The sequence below is a fragment of the Megalopta genalis genome, chromosome 3, assembly GCF_051020955.1.
Source record: "Megalopta genalis isolate 19385.01 chromosome 3, iyMegGena1_principal, whole genome shotgun sequence".
Taxonomy (NCBI): Eukaryota; Metazoa; Arthropoda; class Insecta; order Hymenoptera; family Halictidae; genus Megalopta; species Megalopta genalis.
In genome coordinates this window covers 31,170,757-31,198,156 of record NC_135015.1, presented here as the reverse complement: position 1 = coordinate 31,198,156, position 27,400 = coordinate 31,170,757, and the positions used below count along the sequence as shown (strand labels likewise).

Sequence of the window (27,400 nt, the reverse complement as noted above, 5' to 3'; positions counted from 1 at the left end):
TAAAATATTGGACCAAAGAGACGATTTTATTTGGCGGAATTAATAATTTTATTACCAATATTTACTTATTCACTGAACGTCAACATACACTGCATACACGGCAAACGAAAACGCAGGAAAAAAATTCAGCGAAGCAAGGGACGATACATGATGGCACTTTGCACGTCGAACACCAATATCGTGGTTCTTTTCCGATCATATTTTTATAACAATTTAAACACCTTCGTGTAGGATCGGCCTCAAAATACACCCCTACATCTTGAAATTTGAAAATGTTTTCGTTTTCGTTAACACTTTATCGACCGCTAGCCTATTTATCGGCTTTTCGATTGCCAATGTTTATCGATCGCTAGCCTATTAATCGGCTTTTCGATTGCCAATGCTTATCGATCGATAGCCTATTAATCGACTTTTAGCTATCGATGGTTTTCGCTTCTTTACTGTTTTGTTAGTAGCTGACCTCCTGTATGCTGACCTCCCCATATCCTTATGAATTATAATTATAATAATAATTATTATTTATTATTATTTTTAAAGGAATAAGCACAACACAATGAATAGCGAAAATTTAGCCGGTACTGGGAGCAAATGCGCGCGCGACTAAGCCAGTCCTTACTGAGTGGCAGCCTCAACCACGACCGGACGATAAAGTGTTAAAATTACAATTTGAATAGCCAATGGTACCTCTGCATGACGAGTATACTCGTCGAGACACAGCCGAATGGATCACCTTGTATACCGGCGGTCTTTCCTAGAAAACAATCGGATTCGAGAAAACAGTGATTCCAGGTGTTCCGGCCGGTTCTCGGGCCGTATCCATCCCCGTGACAGATAACTCGGCTCGTAAACAATTTTCGTTTTCCAGCCGAGCCATTTCCCTGGAGGAGCGGCGGCCGGAAAATCGCCGGGAATAGGAACGAAAGAAATACGGGGAAACAGTTTTCCGGTGGAAGTTGCCGCGCGTTCGAGCTGCCAAGCAACGGGCTGGAACTTACGCGGGGAGACGAGTCATATTTCACCGGCTCGGCTCGGCTCGGCTCGGCGCGGCGCGGCGGCGATTGAAATACGTTCACAGGCTTCCTTATTTCCTCCTTCGATCGGGGGGTGAGGGGGGCGGCTGCCTCGCAAAACGTTGATGATATCGAGTAACCATTAAACCGGGAATAGAAAGTCGTACTTCGAGCGACGATCATTACCGTCGTATTTCTCCGTTGTTCCGTTCGCGAATTCCGAAACCATTGTTGTTATTGGTGAAAGGTGGAAGGAGCAGCCTTTTGTTTCTTCTTGATAATTCGTCGCTCGGGGATCGTCGCTGTTGCTCCCCGTTTTTCGCGCGAGACTGTCGCGGCTCCTTTGAAGGGGCAACGAATTTTCTACCCCCTTTTTAGACTCCATCCCCATTTTTCCAGTTAGCAGGGCAGAGGCAGCGTTTATGGTACAAATCTGTGGACGAGACACGGAACGGCGACATCGTCGAACAGACTCTCTAGGAACGCTGTGAAATTAGAAATGAGACACTCGTTTTGTCTTGCAATTTATGCCGGAAACTTCTCCGTTGCATAAAGATCCGCACTGTTCACGAGTCATTTATCGTGTCGCTGATGCGGTCGTTGAGTCATTCGAGCGGCGAATGCGTCGGAGAAACAGCGTTGCTCGTTGATTCGAATGTGCAAGCGACAATTGTACTATTAATAGTTCGGTGGTCTCGTAATGGTATAATTTTAAATTCGCCGCGTATAAATTATTGCATTTTACCCGACTGCATTTTGCACGATACGTCGAATGCCTCGCGGTACGGAGAGAACAAATTTCCTTGTCTCGTTCGGTTGTCGGAGCAACGTTTCTCTGTAAGTTCATAGGTCAGGGCCGTCGGTGGACACGCGGGGGTAAACAGAGGGGGGAGTCCATTTGTCGCGTTGTTAATGCGGCCGTGTTGCATCAATCGACTATTGAATGAACCAGAGAAACAACGAATCGGCCGATTTGAATATGGAAATCGGTATAAACAAACGGGAGAGAAGTAAGAACGCGTAACCGTTTATTGAACGTCTCCCCGCTGCCGGCCTCTCTGTGGCGCTCTAACCGGCGAACACCGTGCTCGCGATGGTTTTATTAATAACACGGTTTCGTTTACGCGCGACCTCTGCCATTACAATATTTATGCATTCAAATGAAGACGAGGCGCGATTACGCGTATGCATGTTTACGACTCATTGACAGCGTCGAGTTGCAACTGCTGCCACCGTCAACCGGTTGCGGATGGACTCTTCGCCCCGTGACTGCGCTCGGTTCCGAAAGCCACTTTTTTCCGCGACGACCGAACAACGAACACAGGCGACGGCCACTGAATAACAATCGGACGGGCTATTAACGGCGAGCCTTTCAACGCGTTTAACGAAACATTAATATCGCCGTACGATAAACTTAAACCGCGAACAGCTGCGACGCTTTATCTGCGCGAATTTTTCAGGCGGATCGATAACACTGATTCGAATAAACTTAGCATTGTTTCGAAAGCAGCGGATCGATAACTCGGTGTCGAATAAATATCGTTGATCCACTCTGGAACGAGCCGAGATGGAACATGAAGAACCGATAAATTGTTTGTACTATCATTCACGTGTGCAGATATAAAACGTTAGATTTCTTCTACGGCGTTACCTCGGTTATCCGAATTCGTCGGAGAAACCGACGCGGAAATGTACCTTCGGAACACGATTTGTCGTGTTCGATGGCGAAAGGGGTGAGAATTGTCGCGCCAGCATCTTTCCTGCTATCGATTCAGGCTCGTGTACGAGAGCTAAACAAACGATGAACGGGCACAGCGAATTCTTCCGAGTAAATGGTCGCAGGTAGTGTTAACGGTGCCGGATCGAATCGGCCAAAAACGTTCGGCAAACAATCGGCCGAACAATTGCGATAGTCGCGAGGCCGAATCGTTTGCGTACGTGTTACAAGTGTTATTACGCGGCCGGAACGCCCGGAGCGGAGAACAAACGGTCTCTCCGCGGCAATTCGCCATCTCCGACCAATTGATCCTTCTGCAGAATGCGTTTTCATAGAAACGGTGTCTGTTGGTTTTGCAGGTCGAGGCCGGTGACGTCATACTCAGGGTGAACGAAGTCGATGTCAACCGATTCAGTACTAAAGAAGGTAAGAAGACCGACCTGCTTTAGCGGCACTCGTATATCTTTCTTCCTCTCTATCTATCTTCCTCTTTCTCTCTCTCTCTCTCTCTCTCTCTCTCTCTCGCCCGCTCTCGCCCGCTCTCGGTCTTGCTCGCATCGGAAGAGAAGCGACGTCTTTTTATCCGCGGTATCGCGTATCGAACGATTTCACGACTCTGTTTGATCATCCTGCTTCGAGATTCCTTGAATGGCACTCTTGTGCGACAATATTGCCGTACACTGGGCGTGATTCGCCTAACTCGACCGCCGATCGATCGCTCCCTGTCATCCTGGATAGATCCTTTCGTTACACGACGCGTATTCAGTCGCGATTAGAAAGGGTTCCGCTATTCGGATACAGATGTTCCCCAGAGAAAAATGATGCCTAATGGATGATCCCACCTTCCTTTTACCGTCGCGTATTCGGAAAAATATGAGGCCCGTCGATGACAGCTTTCTATGGTAAATTCTCCCCAATTTACCCTCGGCTTGTACGTAAAAATGAACACAATTTTGAAGGAAATTTTTACGAGCAACGTCCTTCTTTATTTCGATCGATCATCACGAAAGATCCGTCGTTTTCGCGTCTTCGGCTTTGAACGTGTTTATTTAACCGTCAATTAAAAAAGAAAAAAAAGACCGTGTTGCCGGTTTAAACGCGAGTCGACCGATGGAAATCAATTATTCGCCGCGATGCGGCGAAAAATTAAAAAAGTTAATCCCAGGTCGACGTAGAAATATTACGGCGGCCCAGATAATGCTGCACAATATCAGAACCTGAACGCCGCCGACAATAACTCCGAAGTGGAACAGAAAATAATTTCAATTGTTGCAGTGCCTTGTATAATGATCTATGGCCCGCTGTCATCGCTACTGCGAGCAATATTGTTCCGCCGTTGTAACAAAGAAATAGCAGGAAATGAAGTGACGGAAGCTGCGCAGTATTTTCTGGGACACCCTAATAACTTCCGCCGTAGACGGTCAATGATCAATGAATATTAATTAACGAGTGGTGCATAGGAGAATCTCTTGAATCTCATTGCGGCCGTGAAATTGCGCGCAACGAGGAACGCGTCCAAAGTAAACGTCGATAAATATTGAATCTTTTTATATCCCGGCGCTTTTTCCTAACAGATAATGGGAATAATAACTCTTGATCACTGATTTATTCTTTTTACAGTTCCTGGTATTGTACAAAGATCGGAGAAATTTTTAGGTACAATTCTTTAACGATGAATACAAATTATAATATAAATCATAGGAAGTCCAAATAAATCCAGTTTTGGCATTCTTATAAAACAATATACGTTGATAGCATTTAATTCGCTGTCGCTCGTCCTCGCGATTTTTCGGCAGGAGAAAAATTTCCGTTACCTTTCACTTTTACCCGCGCGCAGAAAAATATCTCTCGTATGAAATCATTTTCCCGTCGGATAACAAGAGTTCGTCGGGTCGTTGCAATTAACCTTCTCATAATTACCGTTTTATCCCGTAATCGCGATCGATCCGCCGAACGGAATCGGCTCGCGGCCCGGCCTGGTGAAAGTCGATCCCGTTCGTACCTTAATCTCCCGTCGAGGAGGCCGATTGTACCCGAAGGCCAATCGAAATCCCGATCGGACGTGAAAAACAGCACGCTCTTGTGAACCGTCGCGATCCGTGTTTCCGAGGCAGCGATCGGTTCGATTGCGGCGCGGTGTCGCGCGAAAACGGCAATAATTCGCGGACAAGTGTCCAATTTATCGGGAGCCATTGATATATTTGCCAGGCCGCGGTATCTCTCGCGAGTTTCGCGAGCGCGCGCGACACCACCGCGCGATCATTCCGCGGAAAAAAGTTCGCCGCAATCGGAGGCAGCAATTCATTCCCGATCGGTTCCACTGAAATTCAAGACGTTCCGCCGACTCGTTCTTTAACGCTCGGTCGACGGGTCTGTCCGGACCCGGGATTGACAAATTCTTATACCATCGTTGAGTTTCTATCGAACCGATTGAAATTTTTTACACGTTTTATCGGCGTTACGGCGAAAACGAATCTTCTCGTATCCTTCGTTTTGAAATCGCTGAAATCCAGAAGTTTTTTCCACCGAGGTCGAATGGAATTTTGATCGAATAAATTAAATTAATTCCAACGCATCTCGCAGCGCCAACGCAGCAACGGGGAAACAAATTTCGCAGGATGATCCGAAGCAGGAAATTTTCAGCCGACGAGCGAAAGTTAATCGGCGCGGCAAAAATCTCTCTGGACATTAAAATCACGTAACGCAATGTAGATGAAATTTTTCAAAATCATTTTCGCGATCGTGATGTAATTTCCGCGATGCGATGCGATGCTCGTTTCGTCTCGATCGCTTTTTGCCGGCTAATGAAATTCCGCAATTTTTTCGTTCTTTTTATCGAATCGATCGAGTTTATCGAGCAAGATTAATTTAACAGAGGACGGCCGTCGAAATCGAATCGGACGACACAAAGGAATCATCGCACACGTGAGCAAACGATGCGCCGCGAGTCTTCGCGAGATCCGTTCCACCAGCGCGATTGGCTTACGTAACCTGCATGCTCAATTGATAACCTTTCGATCTATCAATCGTCGATTTGTCACGGGAAACACAATGTGCAAAGAAAAGCCGATTCATTTAAATTGCAAACAACCAGAATCGCGTAAAACACAATCACCGTGGTTCTTCAGCATTTTCCAACGATCGTCCCCCCCTCCCCCATTCATCGATGGATAATTTGCAATTTACATTTCCATGTCATTATCCCGTCGTTCCAAATTTATCGGTCGGTTCGACCCGCAAGGTGGCGATCAAGAATCGGACATAATTCATATGTTACTCTCATTCGAATAGAAAAGAAATTCATGAATAGCGGTTAGCTCTGCAGCGATTGATCGTCGCAACGAGTTGGCGGAGAACCTCTCCTTTTTTTAAACCAAGCCTTGGATTTATCGGTGTAAAAAAACACTGTTAAAACTCGGGTAGTAGTTCCAGTGTCAATTGGAAGTGCCAGCGTTCGCGGGGCGTTTTCGGCGTTGCGAAGAACATTACGGAATAATAAAGTTCGCCGTAATAATCAAACGCGTTACTAACAGACGATGAATCCCGCGACGGCGGCGAGTGAAATTTCCATAATAATTGCTGGCTGAAACCGGGAATTCGTAAACTTCCGGGCCGCATTATCGCCGGCCAGGGAAAGTCAATTAAGCAGTCCCGGGCGAGTAATTCGTTCCGCGGAATTACATAATAGAATAACGCCTTAATCCACGACAGTAACCGGCCTGACCTATCTCAACGCTGGCAGAAGAGTCTCGAAATTCCTTGGTGAAGAGCACGCGACACCTCGATCCACATAATTCCCATTCCAGTCGGTTTTCCAGCCGCATTCGCGGTGGTTGGTCGGTCCGGGGCCGGTTCTTTCGCGGTCGCATCCCTTCGCTCTCTTCCTCCTCTTCCTCTTCCTCCTCCTCACCTCCTCTTCGTCTTCTTCTGTCTCTGCTTCTGCTGCTGCTGCTGCATCTTCTTCACTCCATTCCCCGGGCTCGTTTTCTGTTTCAGTACTGAAATGTCTGCGGCTCTCGTCGGACCCCGTCACCCTGAAGCTACGAAGGGGTAAGTGAAGTGCGCCAGCAAATTCTTTTATTCGCGTAAAGACCGGCATTGAGCCGCCCACGCGACTCGCCCGCTCGTCAGCCCTACAGGCCGGCTAAAAATAATCCCGTCAACTCCATTACGCGATGCGTCCCTTGTCTACCGTCGAACCGACGACGACACCTTTCGACGAGCCATTAACCCCCCGCCGACGCCGGCGAGCCGTCCTCTTCTCGTCCTCGTTCTCCTTTATTTTTCGACGGAAACAAATTTTTCCTCGTCGCACACATTTTCAGTACCGGCTCGCCGAGACGAGATTTCTTTACCGTTTCGCATAAAAGCCTCTGTCGCGTAATCTTTCGCGCGACTTTTACGAAATCACCGGTTGCCTTTTTTTTTGTAGTTTCACGGAGATTGGAATCGTGAGCGAATATTATCGAAATTATTGTACCGCGGCAGAGGTTTGCGACGCGTTCTCGTCACTTTTTGACCGTCCTATATGGCGAGGCCTCGCGTGTCGGAGGGGTGCTTTCATACTTTTTAATCCACCGGGGGCCGATCTCCAAGTACAGGCGTTAACGTCCGCTGTTCAATGTTGCCCGCAGTAGGCGAAGCTAATTTTCTTCGAATTTCGTCCTAAAAGGTTTACCAAAATTTTCAAACGCGCCAGCTGCAACGCGTGTTCGTCGCGAATTGTTTCCCTGCTCGATCTTCGTAAAATGACACCATTTTATAAAACAGTATAGCTTCTTAGACAATGCATAATTAATTAGAAACGACGAATATAGAACTTTAATGCGCGAAATAATATTATTAATTAATATTATTATTATTATTATTATTATTATTATTATTATATATTTCAATATAGAGATTTCGCTGGGATTCGAAGGAACGCTTTTTAAGATTCGAAGATTCGCTGTATTATTATTATATATTATTATTATTATATATATATATATATACGCCAGCGACGCGTTTTATAAAACATTAAATCCAGAGATTTCGCTGGGATTATATATATATAATAATAATATATAATAATAATACAGCGAATTTTCGAATCTTAAAAAGTGTTTCTTCGAATCCCAGCGAAATCTCTGGATTTAATGTTTTATAAAACGCGTCGCTGGCGTCGCTTTTCGACGTTTTACGAAAACTTGTTCGCGTATTCGCGAGCGGCTCGTCCCCGTCGCCGAGAGCACCACCGCGAACGGTGAAAGTACGAAGAGGGAAATCGAAAGAAATATTGGACACGACGAACTGGTGTACCTTGCATTCTCAACGGTGCTTGCATTCCATCGATAAACGTCGTGCAATCAACGCCGCGTAGGTGGAGGATTTCTTAGCCGGTTTTTCGATGGACAACTTAACGAGCTTATCGCATAACGGTCGGAAATTCCGTCGCGTTCCACGGTATCGGAACTTCTTGCCTGTAAACGAGAATATTTTAAAGCCTTGTAACCAGTTCGCCGACGCTATAACGAAACCTAATTGATTGTACAATTACGTTGCCGATATGGAAACGGATTCACGACGCTTTCTAAGGTGCCGTAAGACTGGAATCGACAATGTGCAACTTTCGAAGCATCTGCGAGCTAGGCGATTCGACAGCTGTTCGTTGCATTAAGAAACGTGCGCGTACAGTGGCCCGCGATAGTGTTCGTACATTTTTTAAAGACTATTTTGAAACTGGACCGAGCGACCTGAATTTTTGTTTAGCTTCGCTAGTCATTTGATCGAGTTCCAACAAAGTTATTACACTTTAGAAGGTGTACGAACACTTTTGCGGGACAACGTATGCTCGATATTTATTTAGAATACCGTCGATGCGACAAGATATCAAAATCAAACATCAGAACGTAAGGGGACACGCCGAGCGATGCTGCAACGATATGCTTTCCCGTCGCTAAAATCGAAGAAAAAAACCGGGAAAGAACAAAAAATTGTTCGCTTCTACGACGAGAAACGACGATGTTTCTATTTTTACAGCTACAACAATTATTCGTGTTCGTTTAATCTGTCTCTATTTCCGTCCAAGCTGTTGTTACTCGTTTCGACGGCATTTTTTCCACGTTTTTCTCAGACGTTCGCCCATTATCCAGCCAGAAGCGAGGCGGTCGCCGTTCCCACGATCGAAACCGCAGGTTCGTCGTATTCGGTCGGAAAGATAAGCGGAAAAAATCCGAGGGAAACCGCGCGTGATTCGGAATCGCGCGTTTATAATGTCGTTTAAACAATTCCGTCGGAGCGACGACGGGATTCGCGCTGGCCGACCGGCGCGTTGCAGGGTAAATAGGCGAACGTGTGCGGTATCGGTGGACAGCTGACCGTGTTGCGTGAGTAGAATCGTCGTGTAAACTCTGTACGAGGCCAGATACAACGGCGGTTTACAGGACCGTCGTGTCTGCCCGATTTACATCGGATTATCGTTATCGCTGCACGCGCACCTTGGATTCATTCGACGACGCCCGGGACTCCCCCGTCCCGGCTGCATCTGCCCCCCTCGTCCAACGACGTTCCCAGCGCCGAACAACGCGACGACCCCTTTAAATAATTACGCGATCTGGTTTAACGAACGGGCCGGGTCGGGCCGACGACGTAATCCGACGCCGTCATTCCGGACGGATCGGGAGCGGAGGCCGCGGGATCCAATCGAACGCGAATTGCGATCATCTCGTTGCGGTTTTAACGCGCGCCGACCTGCGCCGCGTTCGCGAAATTGCGCGAAAACCTCGTCGGATTCCTCCTCGTCTCGATGACGTTCTCGATTCTCGGTCGACGATACAATCGTACAGCTTATCGATACTGGACCTATCGAGCAGATAGGTGCTGCGACTAGAATCTTCGCGCAATCATTTTTTTGTCCTCGTTACGGCTCAGCAGGACAGAAGGTTCTGTCTTTAACGATATTAACACTTTATCGTCCGGCCGTGGTTGAGGCTGCCACTCAGTAAGGACTGGCTTAGTCGCGCGCGCATTTGCTCCCAGTACCGGCTAAATTTTCGCTATTCATTGTGTTGTGCTTATTCCTTTAAAAATAATAATAAATAATAATAATTATTATAATTATAATTCATAAGGATATGGGGAGGTCAGCATACAGGAGGTCAGCTACTAACAAAACAATAAAGAAGCGAAAACCGTCGATAGCTAATAGTCGATTAATAGGCTATCGGTCGATAAGCATTGGCAATCGAAAAGCCGATTAATAGGCTAGCGATCGATAAACATTGGCAATCGAAAAGCCGATAAATAGGCTAGCGGTCGATAAAGTGTTAATGAATCGAGCGAACTTATCTTTTTCATAAATCTACGAATTTTTGTTCTAGGTAACGATCCTAAACGACGACAGACTTTTCAAGACCGACAAATGCGACTGTTAACGCCGGAACTGCTAGTTAAAATCGCTGCTTTTCGATCGGTTTCTATTCTAACAATTCTGTGAATTTGACACAGTTTTCACGGGTGTAGGGTGCATGGCGTGTTCCCCGCGCCGTTTCATTAGTCAAGAAGCTATTTCGAATATAAATTGTACAGCTCTCTGGTTCGAGAAAGGCGACGTACTAATTAGCATGCATTCCTTCGTTTTTGATGAACGCGATTTGGCAAGCATGCATCCGATCAACGTTTCGCAGGCTGTTTTAACGTTTCGTCGCGACAACCGACACGCGTTCGGCTACGGAGAAGTCCGACTTTCCTGTTCACGGTCGCTTTCTTCGGGTTTCTTTTAACAATGACACGCGAAGTTTCGATCGGATTCGCGTGCGGACTGTTTCCGGCTCGCGAACACCGTTTCGCGGGATTCTCGGATGAACACACGAGACGTTCGGTGTTTAGATTCCTTCTTGAAAATGACTCCTTCCGGAGCAAATCGTCGTCGAGCTTCGTCATCTTCCGCGGAGGTAGATCTTCGACAGCGGTCTCGTCGAAGCCGAGATAATTGACCCACTTTCGAAATCAAATTTTTGCGCGACTTCCGGGACCTCGTATCGCGCGCGACCATGCTTCCTGTTATCACTGGAAAGCACGGGGAAGCTTTCCGAAACGCCGCGATTATCGCGAACCAAATCCGTTGCCGCGACCGCGACAAAAATCCTCCGTTCAGTTAGGAAAATGGCGAAACTTCGGTGCTCGCGTCGCGATGGCGCGGGGTGCGCGTCTAGTTAACATATTATTGATTGTCGGTTTGCTAATCGGCTTTCCTCCGGCAGCGTTCGTTGACCGAACGCCGGCTAATTGGCTTTTCTCACTTGTGTACAGAGAACAGGATCCGGGGAAAGCGACATATCGATTCGAAAAACGTGTATCGAATGTGAACGAACCGTGGAAATTAAACGCCTGCTGCGAGGCAACATCGGCGCGGATTTCTTTTTCGATTTACAGTGATTTCTCCCTAATTCGCGTGCTCGGATCGCGCACACGAATGGACAATTTCGGAAGAGCAGATACGATTGTTCGAGCGTACCACGCGTCCCGTTTTTACAGTTGTTGACAATCGGTAATTATAAAAACAAGCCTCGACGCTCGAATTGTCCATTTTTGTGCGCAATCCGAGCGCGAATTAGTGAGAATTTATCGTATTTCGATCCAGTTCGATCACGATCACGATAACACCTGTCTCGCAAATCGAATTTGCTCGTTGCTCTATCTTAGCGAGATCGGGTTAATTGATTCCATTTCGTGATGGAACCTTTCTAATCGGATACAGAACTCTCTCGTGTTTCAGAATTTAACTATTTACCGATAATGATCGCCGGGAGAGGAGGAGGGGAGAAGTAAAACATGAAACATCCGATATTGACATAACGAAGTGTTTGCGATGCGAACGTTGCGGATGCGCTTTCGAGTAATTAGAGAACGTAACAGATCATTTCTACGTAGCGACACAACGTTCGCTGTAAATTCGTGGCGCACGAGGTTCCAATGCTAATCGCGTTCCGTCGTTAATCGATGTCTTCAATCTTTGTTTCTGGCTGCGAACGTTTCGTTACGGAGAAAATTCAGGATCAACGAAGCGACTAGCATTCGCGTTTCCGGGTTAATTAATATCAGCAGTCTGCGATTTTGTTGACAACGTTCAACATGACAGCGTCGCGGCATGAAACATCGGCTTGGTAACATCGACGATTTTATAACTCCGCTTTCATTTACTAAATAACATGTTTTTCAAGACTTCCAATGATTTATCGATCCCCACGGCACGGCAGAGACTCCTTTGTCCGAGCATTTATTTTTGCAATATTCTGGTTTCCAAAGGTTCCATCAACTAATCGTTGTATTATTTATATTATACATCATCGTCCGGCGGAAAACTTGAATGAAATTTTTCGACGATAGAATGTTTCGGTGTCGGGATATTACGAAAATAAATCTTCAAGATTTTTATTAATAACGATTACCGGAGAAAGAAATGTCGAGACGCGAAAATTCGAATCTTTCCGGTACCGCGGTAATTTAATTCGCACGCGTACGAAAGCGAAGCGTTCAATTGGCACTCGAGCAGAGCACACACGAGATCGGAGTTTACGATTGAATGAATCGCGACTAATCAACGACAGAGGAAATGCGCGTGTATATTATCAAAGCCGGAATAAAGATGTGCCAGCGTTCTCCTAGACCGCCGGCAATCAATGAGTCACTCTAATAGAAAATTGTTTGTTATCTGAACGTTTGATCGTTGGCTCGTGCGGTTAATTACGTGGCCCCTCGACGTTCCTCTCCCTTTTCCCTTTTTTTTTTTATCCAAGCACGCGTGAACAGCGACGTGTGTCGGGCGTCTCTTTGGCCCCGACCGAGGCGCGCGCGCGAGAGAGAGGAGAGATAGAGAGGAGAGAGAGCCGTTTAGATGCACAGCCAGACGCGCGATGGTGTTTTCTACGGGTTATTATCGCATAATTCTATTATTACTATCAGGTTCAAGAGCGCCTATACGCGTCCAGTGCGTTCTATCATTAGACCGGCCGGGAGTTCACTCACCAGCTGAACATCGATGCTTTACTAGCACCAAGATCAAGTTCAATATCTACCCGCGTGAATCATTGTACAGGCCGTGCAACAACACACCGAATGTCGCTCCACGTTGCTTACTTCCAATCGAACCCGCGGCGCTATTCTTCATTCACGATTTCGTTTCGCGTGTTCGCACGCGCTTATGGTTGTTGCTCGACGCGCGAGAATCGTGTGTCATCGCTTGTCGTAAAACCGCCGTAACAGATCGGCCGTGTTAAGTTGAACGAACTTTGACCCAGCGTTGCGTTCTATTGCGAGCACATTTACGATTCGTCCGCGGATTTTATGCATTCGCGACGAAAACGAGCGCAGGAATATCGCGAACAGCCGAGCTGATATACAGAGAAATAGATTTTTCGAACAGTGAATGAACTATAATTTACTAGCCTCGCCGCTCATTTTTATAGCTGCCGATGGTCAACGATTATAAAAACGAGCTCAACGATTGTCTCATCTTCAGAAATCGTCCATTTTTGTTTACAAGGAAAATTAGGGAGAATTAGGAAAATCAGGGAACCAAGAAGATTAAGCTGAATTTACTGCGAACGTTCGGAGAAAATAGGGGTTGGAAGAATCCGTAAAATTCACGCGTTCGTGAAAGCGGCCGTCGAGTCGGGACAACTCGACATTTCCGACGCCTTGAGATCGACAAAGCCGTTGCTGTTAGGTGATCGGAGGGCAAAGGACGAAGTCTAAGCGTTGAGCGATCGTCGCGTCGTCGACGGGGTTGAACAACGGGGTTCCGCGGCGTTCGCCGCGTCTGAATTATTTAAGGGTGACTTCTCTGTGACGGTGGTCGTCCGTCGCTCGTAAATCCCTTGGCCCCTGGCCGGCCACCCCCTGGGAATCGAACTTATTTTCCCCGTGTCATCCGGGCCGGCCGTTTTTCCCCCGGTGCCCAGTGCACCCCCGGTGGACCCTCGCCGCGGAAACTTTCCTTTGGCGCCGCCGCGACCGGCTTTGAAGTCCTCCACGAGCCGGCAATAAATTTTCTCGCCGCGCCACGCCGCGGAGAACGACGAAGCAGCCGCGGCTTTTTAATCAGACTTCCCTCGGAACGGAAAGACCTGTCCCAGTTACTGCCTTCAGCCGGCTGGAAATACGCGAGCACGCTCGCGCCGAGCGGAACCGGGCGACGCGGCTCGACGCCACGCGACGCCGACACCAGATTATGCTTCGCGAAAACGCGGATGGAAGAGAATCTCCTCTGATGCCCTCCGCGGCTCCGGAAGACTTTTGTCGCGCGGAAAATACGCTTCGACGCTGTGTCTCCGCGCGGCCATGCCGCAAGCAAATTTTCCAGTGGCCATTTATTGACAATACCACAACCTTCTGTCAGGTCGTCCCATAAACTCGTTTACTGCACCTACTTTTTTTTTAAAATACTTGCGAACAGACGATCATGGGATATTCAAAGTTTCAAACATTTTCTCGTCCAATTTTACGTCTAATTTAATTGGACGTTCAGAACGTGTCCGATCTTCGAGATGAATATTCCAAACTGTATCAGGTTGGTCAAAAAATTCGCGCGGTTCTCGACGTCGCGGGTCTTCCCTTTCGACCGTCAAAAAAACCGCGCGAACTTATTGGCCAACCTAACGTTTTGTTCGCGGCGATCCTTTGCTCGTTGTGAGATTTTCTTATGGAATAGAACGTCGGCAGGAGAAACGTTTTATAGCGATAACACAGAATGAAAGGTAAATCAATTAGTATTCGTTCCACAGATAGCGAGGATAAGCACCGGAAGTAGACAACGACCTGCAAGAAAGCTTCTGTACTCGTTCGTATCGTCGGTCATTGACTGGTTCTCTAGCTCGGAAAATAAAACCCTGAAAAAGAGGAACTATCCTTCGATTCCTTGTGTTTTTATTAGGCATTTGACAGCCGGAAGAAACGAGCGAAATGAAATTCCTTTCTACATGCTTGGACCGAATTTCCCTTCCGCGTTTGGTACGATAACGTGGCAATGCAATATTGTATTCGTCGTGCAGAGCTTTATTCAAAATCATTCGAAACTCTTCGAGAGCTTTCCTCGCAATAGTCTCTCGAAGCTGTCACGCCTAATGATTTCCTCGAGCTTTTCTTCCGGGTTGACTCAACGTTTCTAATCTTCGTCGTTCGAACTAGAATACAATGGTTGCAAGGAGCGAATATATTTCGCAAATCTGGAGATGACTTTGCCAAGTATCTTTCGCGTAACATTAGCAATTAGTCAGAGTTTCAATGACTTTCGCTATTCGCAGCTCGGAATCTTCGTGACTCAACCGACGAGAGTAATTGTGATAGATCAACGGGTGAACTTTCCTCTCGAGATACTGCTTATCGTCATCGGATACCGTATATGTATACAGGGCGTCCCAAAAATGTCCCGCAATCCGGAAATGAGAGATACCTGAGATCGTTCGAAGTAACTTTTTCCTCAGCGAAAATGCGATCCGCGGCTTCGTTTGCGAGTTATCAACGAAAAACAGTGACCAATGAGAGGCGAGCTCGGCTGGCTCGAGGAGCCCAGTTCCGCGGATTGGCTCGGCCGCTCGCGTCAACTGATCTCGCCTCTCATTGGTCAGGGTTTTTCGTCGATAACTCGTAAACGAAGCCGCGGATTGCATTTCCGCTAAGGAGAAAGTTACTTCGAATGTCCTGAGGAACCCCCCCATTTTCGGATCGCGAGACATTTTTGGGCCACCCGGTGTACATAACAGCGCCCAAAACGGTCGTTTCCTCGAGCCTGCAAACAGAAGAACGATGTTGACCGAACCGCAGATAAGATAACTCCGTTGTTTCTACAGATCCCGCAATAAAAGCGCACGTGCGTCGCTTGTTATCACCTGGACAGCCGGCATGCGACGAGACGGACAGCTCGAAGATCTCCCACGAGGCGACAACCCTCGCGAACAATCCCCTGTCCATATCTTCGGGTAATGGTGAGGACTCGGACTCGCGGAAAACCGGAACGCCGGAGCTACCTGGAGGATCGCCTCAAGAGCCGACCGGCGCGACGCAGTACACGACTAGAAGCAACGGTTCCTACAGCGACGCTTCCGGTTCCTCCGAGCTGGAGGCGCTGCTCCAGCCGATCGACAGCTTCAAGGAGGAGGAACGGGCCCAATGGAAGCCTCTGTCTGGAGAGAAGTTCGCCAGACAGAACAATACGCCTAGGTACGTCGCCGTCTGTCGGCAGTGTCGGACGAGCCTCGCTTCGACGTTCGGGTAAACTCGATTCGCCGGCGAAATAGATTTTCTTAGTCGCGAGAAATCTTCGCGCTTCCAGCTTCTAGAGATCAAATTTCAGGTCTCCGAGAGTATCCGCGAAGTTGATCGAACTCAGAGTCTCTCCGATCGCATACCTAGATGTTAGAGAAAGAACCGACGAGTCTCGACCCTTCGCGGACGAAAGGCGCGTGCAAGCTGTTGGACCACGTGCGACGAAATGTTCAAAGATCTCGTTGTCGGATTAGGGTGTAATCGAGGCGTGTAGCCCGGTTGTTTGGATCGGTTAGTGCACGAGAGAACATCGTTTGGCGCGCGTAGTCGAACAGCTAGCATGCAACGATTTCGTACATCGGTAGAGAAACGAAACTCGAGAGCGGATTCGTCGCTCCGCGACCTTAAACAGTAGAGGAGAGAGTAAAGGAGTGTTGTGACGCAGGTTCGAAGCCTACATGATGACCGGTGACCTGATGCTGAATCTGTCGCGAACGCAGCAGAGCAGCGGTCTTTTGCCGAAGCACCAGAAGAAGGTCGACTCGCTGAGGTACAACAATCATCATACCCACCACCACCATAATCACCACAATCACCACCATCATAACTCGGTACCTACCAGTCCTAACGAGATGCTGGGCCACCACCGTGCTTACAAGTGCACCGGTTCGAACTCGGCCAGCACCTCTCCGGTCGGGATCAGCAAACGCGAGAGCGGCCAGTGTCCGGGCCAGAGCGACGCTAGCAAGCCGAACGCCGCGAGTTTCGGTTACTCGAGCGGCTTCGTGCGCACCTCGCGCTCCGAGGACCACTTGCAATTCCAAAAGGACCCGGCGATGAGCGCGGTGGACATTGACATCGACGACGACGTCACGTCCAGCTTGAACACCCTGTTGGACACGCGGCCGGACAGCGGCCAGGGCCTGTCCAGCGAGCGGATCGTCTGGACGTACAACGCGCCGGTCAGCTCGCCGTCCGCCTCGGAGCGCACCTCGTGCTGCCAAAACGGCAGCTCGTCCCAATCCTCGTCGAGTAGCTCCTCGACGGAGGGCACTAGTCCTCAGAGATCCTTATCGCCAGCCTCCCCTACCTCGGTCTCGTCCTCCGTCATGTCCTCCAATTCTGGGTCCCGTAGGTTCCCACCGCCGGTTCCCACGGGCACCACCGCCACAGCCCTGGGCCCCTCCGGCGACGGGACCACCTCCTCGGCCTCCGGGCTTCATCCCACCAACGGTGACCTCAGCCAGTCCGAGGCCATCAGCAACATGTCCAGTCCCGACTACAACGACGAGGAGACAATGGACATACTCAGTGCTCGCGATATGATGGTCAGTGATCCGAGTGACAGTGACTCGACGATACTGGCCAGCGAACCGCCCCAAAGAAGGCTGAAGACCGCCGCGACCACGCCCACCGGTTACTCGTCCGGCCAGGACAGTTCCGAGCACAGGATAGTGATACAGGTCAAGGGGCCCGACAAGGATGCTCCCGCCGCAAGGAACACCAGTCCCAGGCAGAACAGGCGACGCGGAAACCCTACCAATTCCGATCTTGTGCCCACCTCGACCGCCCAAAACACGGTGCAACGATCTGCTGGCGGGAACGTTACGCCCGAGTTTGTCGGATATCAGGTATCTTTTTTATTCTCGTTTCTCTCGTCGAGACTATCGTTGCCGCAAATATTTCATTCGTTTCTCAAGGTCGCCAGAGATTTAGCCCCTCGGTAAGAGTCTTGGAACGTGCTCGCCGCACTGTTTCGCCACGCCCACTCCGCCGTTGCACCGCCTACGGGGTGCGCGTGACCACGCCTGCTCTGTCAATATTATCGCGTCCGACGAATTTTCCATAGGAAGCGAGAGAGAAAACCTTGATCGACCGAATTCGTCTCGATTCCGGATTCTTCCGCTGACCGCGGCGAGCGGTGGAGAGAAATGTCTGATTTTGTGTTCGTGTTCGTTTCAGGAACTGAAGGAGAGCGAGGACGAGAAGGAGGCGTTGAATATCGGCAACTTCGACGACAAGCACGGCACGTCGCCGCCCCAGTCCGCGGACGAAGAGAGCGACATCGAAAGTTTGCACAGCTTCCATTACAGTCCGAAAGCGGTGGACCTCCCGTCGGCGGTTCGGCTGGCCAAGAGGCTATACTCGTTGGACGGTTTCAAAAAGTCTGACGTCTCTAGACACCTTAGCAAAAAGTATGTGGGACACGCCGTGACCACGGTTCTAGGTGCACATGCTCTACCGAGGCTTTAGCAGCCCCCCCTAACTTGGTTCCCCGTTTCTCGGTTCCAGCAACGACTTTAGTAGAGCGGTAGCCGAGGAATACTTGAGATACTTCAACTTCGAACGGGACTCGCTGGACGTGGCTCTCAGAAAGTTCCTTGCCCAGTTCTCTTTAACGGGGGAGACCCAGGAAAGGGAAAGGGTTCTTGTACATTTCTCCAAGAGGTTTCTCGATTGTAACCCTGGCGCCTTCAACTCACAGGGTACGTATTCCGGATAAGGTGACAGAGATCGGGAACGCGCGCCCGTAATAATCGTTGGCCACCGTTCGCGTTTCAGATGCCGTTCATACGCTAACCTGCGCTATAATGCTGCTCAACACGGACCTCCACGGTCAAAACATGGGCAGGAAGATGTCGTGTAACGAATTTATAGAGAACCTCTCGGAACTGAACGATGGCGATAATTTCCCTAGGGAGGTGCTAAAGCAGCTTTACAACGCCATCAAATCGATCCCCTTGGAATGGGCCTTGTAAGTCGATCCAGAAACCGTGGCCGCTTCTTCGGAACCCTTGTGTACGCGAATTTTATTGCTAATTGTAATCGCTCTTGTTCAGGGACGAGGAAGGGGACGAAGCTGCGAATCAGGTGATTCAACAGGGCGACGGTCCGGTGATGCCTGGGACCGGGAATCCGTTCCTCGACGTGCCAAATGTTACGGGTGCTACGGAGTTTAAGAAGGGTTACGTTATGCGAAAATGTTGCTTCGATTCCAACGGAAAGAAAAGTAATTTCAATTGGTCCTCTCTCTCTGTTTTAATTCAACGATCTAACGAACAAACGATCTTGAACCACGAACCTTGCGAATTGTTTCAGCTCCGTTTGGAAAACGAGGCTGGAAAATGTATTATTGTACATTGCGAGAACTTGTATTATATTTGCACAAAGACGAGCATGGCTTCCGCAACGATAGTTTGCACAATGCGATACGTATCCATCACGCATTGGCCACAAAGGCATCGGATTATACAAAAAAGCAACATGTCTTCAGGTTACAGACTGCCGATCAAGCAGAATATCTCTTCCAAACAAGGTGAGTTTTCCTGGTTATGATATTGTTATAACAACAGAATGAAAGTCTAAGGTTGGACAAATCGAGCTCGACAGATTTTATTTTATGTTATGAAAGAATTGAATTGAAGAAGGAAATGAATATTTCTCTTAAAAGTGTTCGATCGAGTTCCTTTTTGTTCTTTGTTGTTCGATTGAAAGAAGTGGAGGCAATCGATGTACTTTTTGCGGATATATTTTAAGAGTTACGTTATTTTCAGTGATTCCAAAGAACTGCAGTCGTGGATCGACACAATCAATTTCGTGTGCGCCAGTTTCTCCTGTCAACCGTTAGCAGGGGCCGTGGGTTCCCAACGAAAATTTCAGCGTCCTCTGCTACCCTGCAGCCACACCAAACTCTCTCCTGTGAGTAGCGTCACGTGCTAAAAAACGTTAAGAAACCGTCTTTTTCACCTCGTCCACGCAACGAATATAATCTGTCTCCGTTGTTTCTTTATTTACAAGCCTTCCTCTACTATCCCTGAAGCCAACTTCGTTCTCTAAGTTCTCATATCTTCAAAACGGAATACAGCCATTGACAAAATGAGATTATCCCTTTTGGACACGAGATTAAAAGCATCAATACCGAATCAGTAGTATATGCGTGTAACTGCCACATCTGTATTCGCGTGTTTGCTCTCCCAAGTGTTTAACAACTGACAGTTTCTTGGATTTTTGCTCGTGTTGTTAGAGAGAACAGTTACGGGACCACGAGGAAAGGGTTAATAAGTTAGAAGCCGAACTAGAGGAGCACAGACGGCATCCACCTGAAAGAGGGGCGAAAGCTCTCACTGTACAAAACTATAAGGAAAAGGATTCCTACTTGCATCACGAGGTAACTACGAGTGCTAGTAATCGTCTCGCTTTGTTATCAAGATTTCACACGGAATGCTTTGCGTTAAACCATAGAACTAGCGTCTGATAACTCTGCGGGTGAGGCATACCGCTTTAACTATAGTTTCTCTATACTTTCTGTAGGTTGGAGTATCGCTACTCCACTTGACATTTTCTATCTTTATGTTTCAACGATGCGTTCAAGGTCTGAACAGCTCTATTAAACGTCGTTTACGTTGAGATCTAGGGGTAAGAGAAAATGGAGCAGGCGGGACCTAAAATAATTGTTCTAGTAATTATTATATTAGTAGCCATTGAGCTGAGAACTAGGATGTCGTTACTAAAATAGATAATACGTCAAAATGTAATCGTTAATTAATCTTTGTGCCTTCTGATTTACAGTTGAAGAGGTACAAGACATACGCGTACTTGCTACGATCTAGACTGGCATTTACAGAAGTCGAGCCGTCGTTGGTGGAGAGCAGTATCGGCGAAGTAGACGAAGGTAGCGGAGCTCTGCTGAATTCAGATGTGTCGTTAGTACCACCGCCGGTTCCCGATCGACCCGCCATAAATAGGTACAGTTACAGGGCTGCCATTTACAACCGTAATCTGCTAAACGATCAGGACTACGGCGGGGACATTGGTTGACGTGTGATGGGTGTCTTTTCAGCATGTGTGGTCTAGTCTGACCTGCATAAGCAGGCAGATGCAACAGCTGAAATTTGGAAGACGTATTAACGAAAACCTAACGATGTATTCGACACATCACTTGTTAAGTACTGTACCGTACCGTGTACTCACCCACATTCTCTTTTAATATATTTAATCATGATTTATCAGCTGCCATTCAAACCGGTAGTGGTAGCATTCGTACACAGCGCTATTAGCACAGCAGCATTTTTTTGTTTGAGAAAACAATATCTTCGTGGAACTGTTCTTCGGTGTCGATTTCGTTTTATCGTTTCTTTGTAGTCAATTTGACTCATCGTCGCTCAAGTATCATTGTTTTTATAAGAATTCATTGTATAAAACATTGAACAGGAAGAAAGCTGCTGTCCTAAGCGCATATTCGAGACCGGTTCAACTAACTGGTGGTTGGGTCAGGGTTCATGCCTAACTCAGTATAGTGTAAATGATTCACTAATTATATCCAGTAGATTGTTAAAGATTTACCAAAGACTTGACAAGGCCCGACTCAGATTCGTGCCTTGACTGAAGATAAGACCAGTTAAGTATAGAACAATTCTAATACCTGGATCGGTTGATGTTCGAGCGTCGAAGAACACTGCAAGGAACGGATAACACAAGTGACTATTGTTCAATTAATCTCCATATAAGACTACCTGTACAAAACGGAAACACGAAATGTATAAGAGCGTTTGCTAGAAGGACACAACACAAGAAATGTTTTTCATGATTGGACCGCTCTTTCTTAAATGTAACTGTGAAATTTAATCTACTTTTTTTGTGTAATAAGAGACTAGCTGTATAGTAAATATGATTGTGTCGATGAAAAATTGTAAAATCATTAGATCACATAATAATATATAACAGAGAAATCGTGCGGTACTTTGTTACTATACCAAACTGTGTCTGTCTTCACACGAAATGTCTTATTCAGGCATACCTTCATGCTTCTGGTTTTTCTGCTTTAAATTCGCTGCTAACATTTTCTAACATTACTCATCGTCGGACTAGTTCATGTTGCGATTGGTGGTTGTAACGTAACATCTGCTTCTCTTGCTACTTTAAGAAATTCGATGGACTGTTATTTGGCGTTTCCGTAACCAAGCTTCTCGACATGATTTGTCAGTGTCGTCCGCGAACTTAGACCAACATTGTCGACAGAATGCATTTCCGGTGAACGGTTTTAGGGTATAATAGGCTGCCAACGCCGGCGTCGAGGTGTTACGTCGCAAGCGACGAAAGTGATAGCTCTCAAAATTTATACGACCTACGAACTTCAAAGTGAATTATGTTTATTGTTAAATATTTATTTAACGGTTATCGAGATCATTGAACTGAGATCGTTGAAAAGCGTTTTTATAGTACCTGCAGTCAAATTATCTGAAAGTACATATTTGGTCGAAGTCACAAGAATTTGACGAAGTCTTGTCGAAAGAGTTCAGCGTGTTTTGATGTTTCGGTTTTGATTGTTAGTTTACAACGAAGGTAATTGCGCTAGGGAATAAGAGTACAGCTATGTTGCTGAAGTTGAGAGCCTGGAGAAAAAGTATTTATGTGTATATTTAACACATTTAGGATGGCAGTCAATTTTGCTTCTTCAACGTTGATAATCTCTCTTGTTTTTGAACTGTTTACTAGATACGTACGAGTCTGAATTCCTCAATGTTAGCGGTTCTAATATACATTCAGATCCATTTATTATATAATTTATATTCTGCAACATTAGACTTTATGTGTAGGATTAAGTAATGCGATTTTTGAGACTCTTGTACCTTTAGAGAGAATAATGCAAGAACATGGTGACACGCATAGGTAGTAGGTTGCACTGTCTGTTTGGTTTTTATCGATTATGTCTCAAAATGACTGAACGTGAAGCATGTCACACATTTCCCTCTTGTTAATTATAACAGTGTAACCTACTGTTGGGTGTCGATTTTTGTTAATTATGATGTTCTAACAATAGTTCATGTTACTTGTTTAGATTTTTTATCGATTGTACCAGCGCGTCGTCCATCAATGCATTAGACAGAGAAAAATAGGGTATTGTCCAGTGTGTTACCGGCGAATTGTGTCATCCTAAATATGTTATATGCTAATTATCACACGGTATAACTGTGTATCAGCCATTTTACAACTGTAAATGTACTATATATTTTTATATTTGGTGTATTTTCGCGAATAATTCTATTTGATCTGCGTCCTCGTTTTCTATAATATGTGTTGCGACCCGATGAAAAAAAAGAAGCAATTACGATTTGGGACAACGGGAACCATTTTTGGTCGTGTACGTTTCTCTGTGATCGCGGTGTCTTGTGTTCTGTAAATTGGTTGATACGTGAACGAGGGGAAAAAAATGCGTCACTCTCGGTAGTTTAGTTAACGAAGAGTAAATTACAAGTGAAAGATCGAATCTTTCGTTTCACGTTAAGAGAAAGAAAATTAATAAAACAGATAGACTCACGTAGGCCTCACCTTATTCTAATCACTGTTCTGACATTACGTTTAGATGCATAACAGTAGCAACTTATCGAAATTATTCTAGCCTTTCTGAAATGACTATACAGTACCGTATATATATATACATGTATGTATATACCGTGTACATATATACAAATATATGTATATGTATACGAATATTATATTCTTGCATAAAAGTATTACGTAATAAGTCAAATGCTTCATCGAACGTTGTAACTGTAAAAAAAAAACAAATTTAGTGTTTTTACCGATATGAAAAAATTACATCTTTCATATTGTTCTTCGTTGATTCAACGATACTTTGTTGCCAACGCTCTTACGTTCGATATACAAAAAACGTACCGATAGAATTGGATTACCTAAAATATTTCTTAGAACCGTTGCGTATATTTGTCATTATGCATTATGTTCATTGATGCAAAAGCATTTGTAAATATTACATAATTGTTTTATGCCAAAATATTCTGAATCTAATAAGAGAAAAAAAAAGCGACGCTGTGTATTCTTGGGAATCCAGTATTAGAAAACCTTAATTTGTTTTTCCTTTCAGTTTAAGAATGAATCAAAAGTTGCATTTTTTTTTGGTGGTTACATTGAACAAGGTTCATCTAGCGATTTTTGGTATAACTTCTGTATTATAAATTGCAAACATCCTCCTAGAGCAAATATTTAAGAAATTTGTTAACTAGTCGAATATTAGCATATTTAGATACGGTTCCTGTAAATTATATTGCTGCTCAGTATCTAAGAAACTATTAATTTAAACGTAGGCTAAAACAGATATATATTTCATTACTTTTGTATTTTAATTGTAGATAGCTGCTTCGATTCTTGTTTACCATTTTTTATTAATATCATCCTTTTGTATTGTTCTCGAGAAGTCGTTCATTACATCTAATCATAGTGTATACTAGACCCCTTGTACATAAAATTGTATTATATGTGGATAATATAACGATTATTATAAACTATATAATGCTAATGGCAATAAAGATAAACAGTCTCCAGATTACATAGATCCACAAGTTTCATATGCGATTCCCAGTGTTTCAGATACCAGTAGGTACTTACGTAAGATATACCGCATCTTCATTTTTTCCTTCATTAAGATTGCATGTAACGCATCGTTATGTGATATGTAATTTAAAATCTAGTATAGCATGCACTCTAAGTTCTGTATACCGTTTGCACGTAGAATTTCTGTTTGGTGACAGGTATTTTAGTTACACAATTAGTAGCACAATAAAATTCCATATTATTAACACGACCGGCCTGCAAGTTGTAGGCAATTAACACAATTCTCGTAGAAATGCATGAATTCCGAACACGGTTCTCAATTAATTTCGATACATCGAGTCTACCTACATTACGCTGATTTTTATTGCCAAGTTTTCAGCTGCAGACGAAACTATACATATAAGCATGATTATCACACTGTCACACGTTAATCACAATTATTCGTATACAGAACTTTATCAAATTCAAATATCTTGTATACTTATAAAAGAAAAATTCTACTTATACATATAGGATGCGCAGTCAGTCGGCTATACGTCGTAAGAATTTTAAGGGATGATTCTATAAAGTAAAATAAAACAAAAATCAAATTTTGTTTTTAAACTGCTCGATCTCTTTGTTATCTATTGGTGTGAATCAGAGAGATTTTAATTATTAGTCTCTTATAAACTTAGCTAAAATTATAATATCGTCATACTCAACTTTTGTTCTATTTTAACTTATAAAATTGCCCTTTAACATATTTATAACGTATAGTCGAACATGTTGGGTATTCAGCTGTCTTTGATAAAACCGGCAGGCACAGCCTATGACATGCTACTGTTCGAAAGTTTAGGATAACTTGTATTTATTGACAATAAAGGGTAACGATTTAACGACACAGCTTGCAATATCTCTGCAATTTTATTGTCTATGTTAATTAAAAAGCTCAGTTTCCACTCTCGTTAACCGAGTAATCCCGAACTTCTGAACAGAATTTTTTTTTAAAAGTGACGCTAATTAATTTCATTTTTTTTATCGATGAGATTATCTGAACATCACGTACCTCGAAGAAGTTCGAACGCAAAAACCATTCAGTCGCCAATATAATTAACTCCATTGAACAGATCGCCACAGAAAAATTTGATAGTTTACAAGATACTGCTTTTCGTTCTTTTATAATTAAATTAAATGGAAATGGAGTTACCGATGTTGGATGCTGATAAATTTGATTTAACGATTTAAAAGAGTAAAAAGAATGGTTTCTTTTTCTAATTTAAACTGTTTTTATTAAAGACTTGTATAATGACTGTATTACTTTATTCCATGCAACAGGATTGAGCCAGTGTCATCGTGAACGAAGTAAGCAAGCGATCATCAAAACGATTTCAACGTGCCCCGAGATTATACTGTAGCTTTGTAATGAAAATTCGACGGAGATTTTCATTTCATAGGATATTTTTAATTTCATGCGTTGCATCGCTGAGCTCCTATTTTCTGCATTGATTCAACGAAAGGGCACCGTGCCGCCAACAGAAGTGTCGTAAAGTAAATCATGTAAATGAATTTGAAGTCATTTAAATACGAGAAACTCGTTTGGAGCAATATCGCAAATCAATTAAGATACCAGGATATTTTATATTTTTAGTATGTTCGAGCGCGAAGCTCTTAACGTTTTTAATCTTTGTCGCTTTAAAGAAAGAAAACAATTGCCAGAGATCTTCATCAGCGAAACAAGTTTATTACAGAGAAAATTCAATTTCTAACTGATACTAGTTTCTCGCAAATAATGCCTACCCAACGAACGAATGAAATTTTCTAGTTGATCTTTTTGCAATAGAGCAGCTCTGAAAGTGTTTGAAAATACCCAATGATAAGCTGTTTGAAGAAAATCTCTATATTCATCGAAGAAACGTGACGTGTTAAGTTATAAGGAACTACTGTAAATATGATTTCGCACGAGCATGCTATGCCTACAAAATTCAATGAACGTGTGGAATCGCGATGACAAAACTGAAACTGCATCAAGTGTAGTAATTAATAAACGAAAGAAGGATTTCTGAACACTTGTTCAGAGGGAGGACGTTTCGGCTGCTTCTCTCCCTAGTATAATAACTGTGTTTAGGAGAAATATACACTATACATGTATACGTTAGCGACAGTACCGAATGAAGGATAAATTTCGTGAAAGCTGTTTTTTATAGTGAACATTTACAAAAACATGACACCGTTGTCCGAACATGAATCATAGTACACGAAATCGTTCTCGTTTTGTAAGTGTTGTTACCTTGTCCTCGTACTTATTTCACGCTTAAGGGGAGAATTTCTTAATTGTACATATATGTTTACTTGTAATGTGTTAGATCGCCTTTACAATTATATCGTGCATAAATGCCAAAGAATCGCATTTAAAATACATTTTCATTGCAATGTATTTTGTACTCGCATTTACGTTCATATATTCGTCGATTACATTTGCTCGCTTTTGATTTTTTTTTTTCAAGTATTGCTCTCTTTCTCGCGCGCGTTTATACAGTTTATAACAAGTATGTGAAGCTTTTTTTAACATATTTTTTCTGTTCCACATTCTTTTTTTTTTGTTTCCCTTTCTCGTTTCAATTGCACAATTGATCATCGCAAAGAATCGGTTGTATTTGTTTTGTATAAATTAAACGATCGCGAGGCGTCCCTACAGCAAAATACTCACTGTACATATTGTTTCAATTTCTCTTGTATTCCTCTTATGCTAACCGAAACTCGATGAATGACTGTGTACTGTCTGTACATGCGAAATATTCCTTTGTAAATATCATTTTACGATTACAAGAATAAAATTGTGAACATAAATCGCTTCTCTTTTTGTTTCAATTCCCTATGTGAACACGTCAATATAAAGTCAGAAAAAGGATATAAATTGCAGGGATCTCTGACGGGTTGGTTCCACGTTATGTAGTAGGATAAAGAAACATCGAAGACTAAAATTTAATTGTAGTCTATTTAAAAAATAATTCTACATAAATATGATTTTGTTTTTCAAACGTTTATCTACAATATGTAGTTATCAGAATAGAACATTAATTACATCACTATGTGACAG

At 44.7% G+C, this 27,400-nt stretch overlaps 1 protein-coding gene across 6 annotated transcripts in view; it reads left to right on the top strand.

The window, feature by feature from the left end:
• The window catches only part of Efa6 (Exchange factor for Arf 6), a 69,165-nt gene that overhangs the window by 38,471 nt on the left and 3,294 nt on the right, over positions 1 to 27,400 (top strand). For 2 of the 6 annotated variants that reach the window (XM_033466348.2, XM_033466349.2), the window contains exons 2-13: positions 3,087 to 3,153; positions 6,724 to 6,777; positions 15,558 to 15,927; positions 16,418 to 17,603; positions 17,935 to 18,167; positions 18,265 to 18,458; positions 18,535 to 18,727; positions 18,813 to 18,982; positions 19,072 to 19,288; positions 19,527 to 19,671; positions 19,997 to 20,140; positions 20,542 to 27,150. In XM_033466348.2, the coding sequence (XP_033322239.2) occupies positions 3,087 to 3,153; positions 6,724 to 6,777; positions 15,558 to 15,927; positions 16,418 to 17,603; positions 17,935 to 18,167; positions 18,265 to 18,458; positions 18,535 to 18,727; positions 18,813 to 18,982; positions 19,072 to 19,288; positions 19,527 to 19,671; positions 19,997 to 20,140; positions 20,542 to 20,790 (3,222 nt within the window). In that variant the 3' untranslated portion in view covers positions 20,791 to 27,150. The other 4 variants (XM_033466351.2, XM_033466350.2, XM_076520580.1 and 1 more) reach the window with 4 other exon arrangements.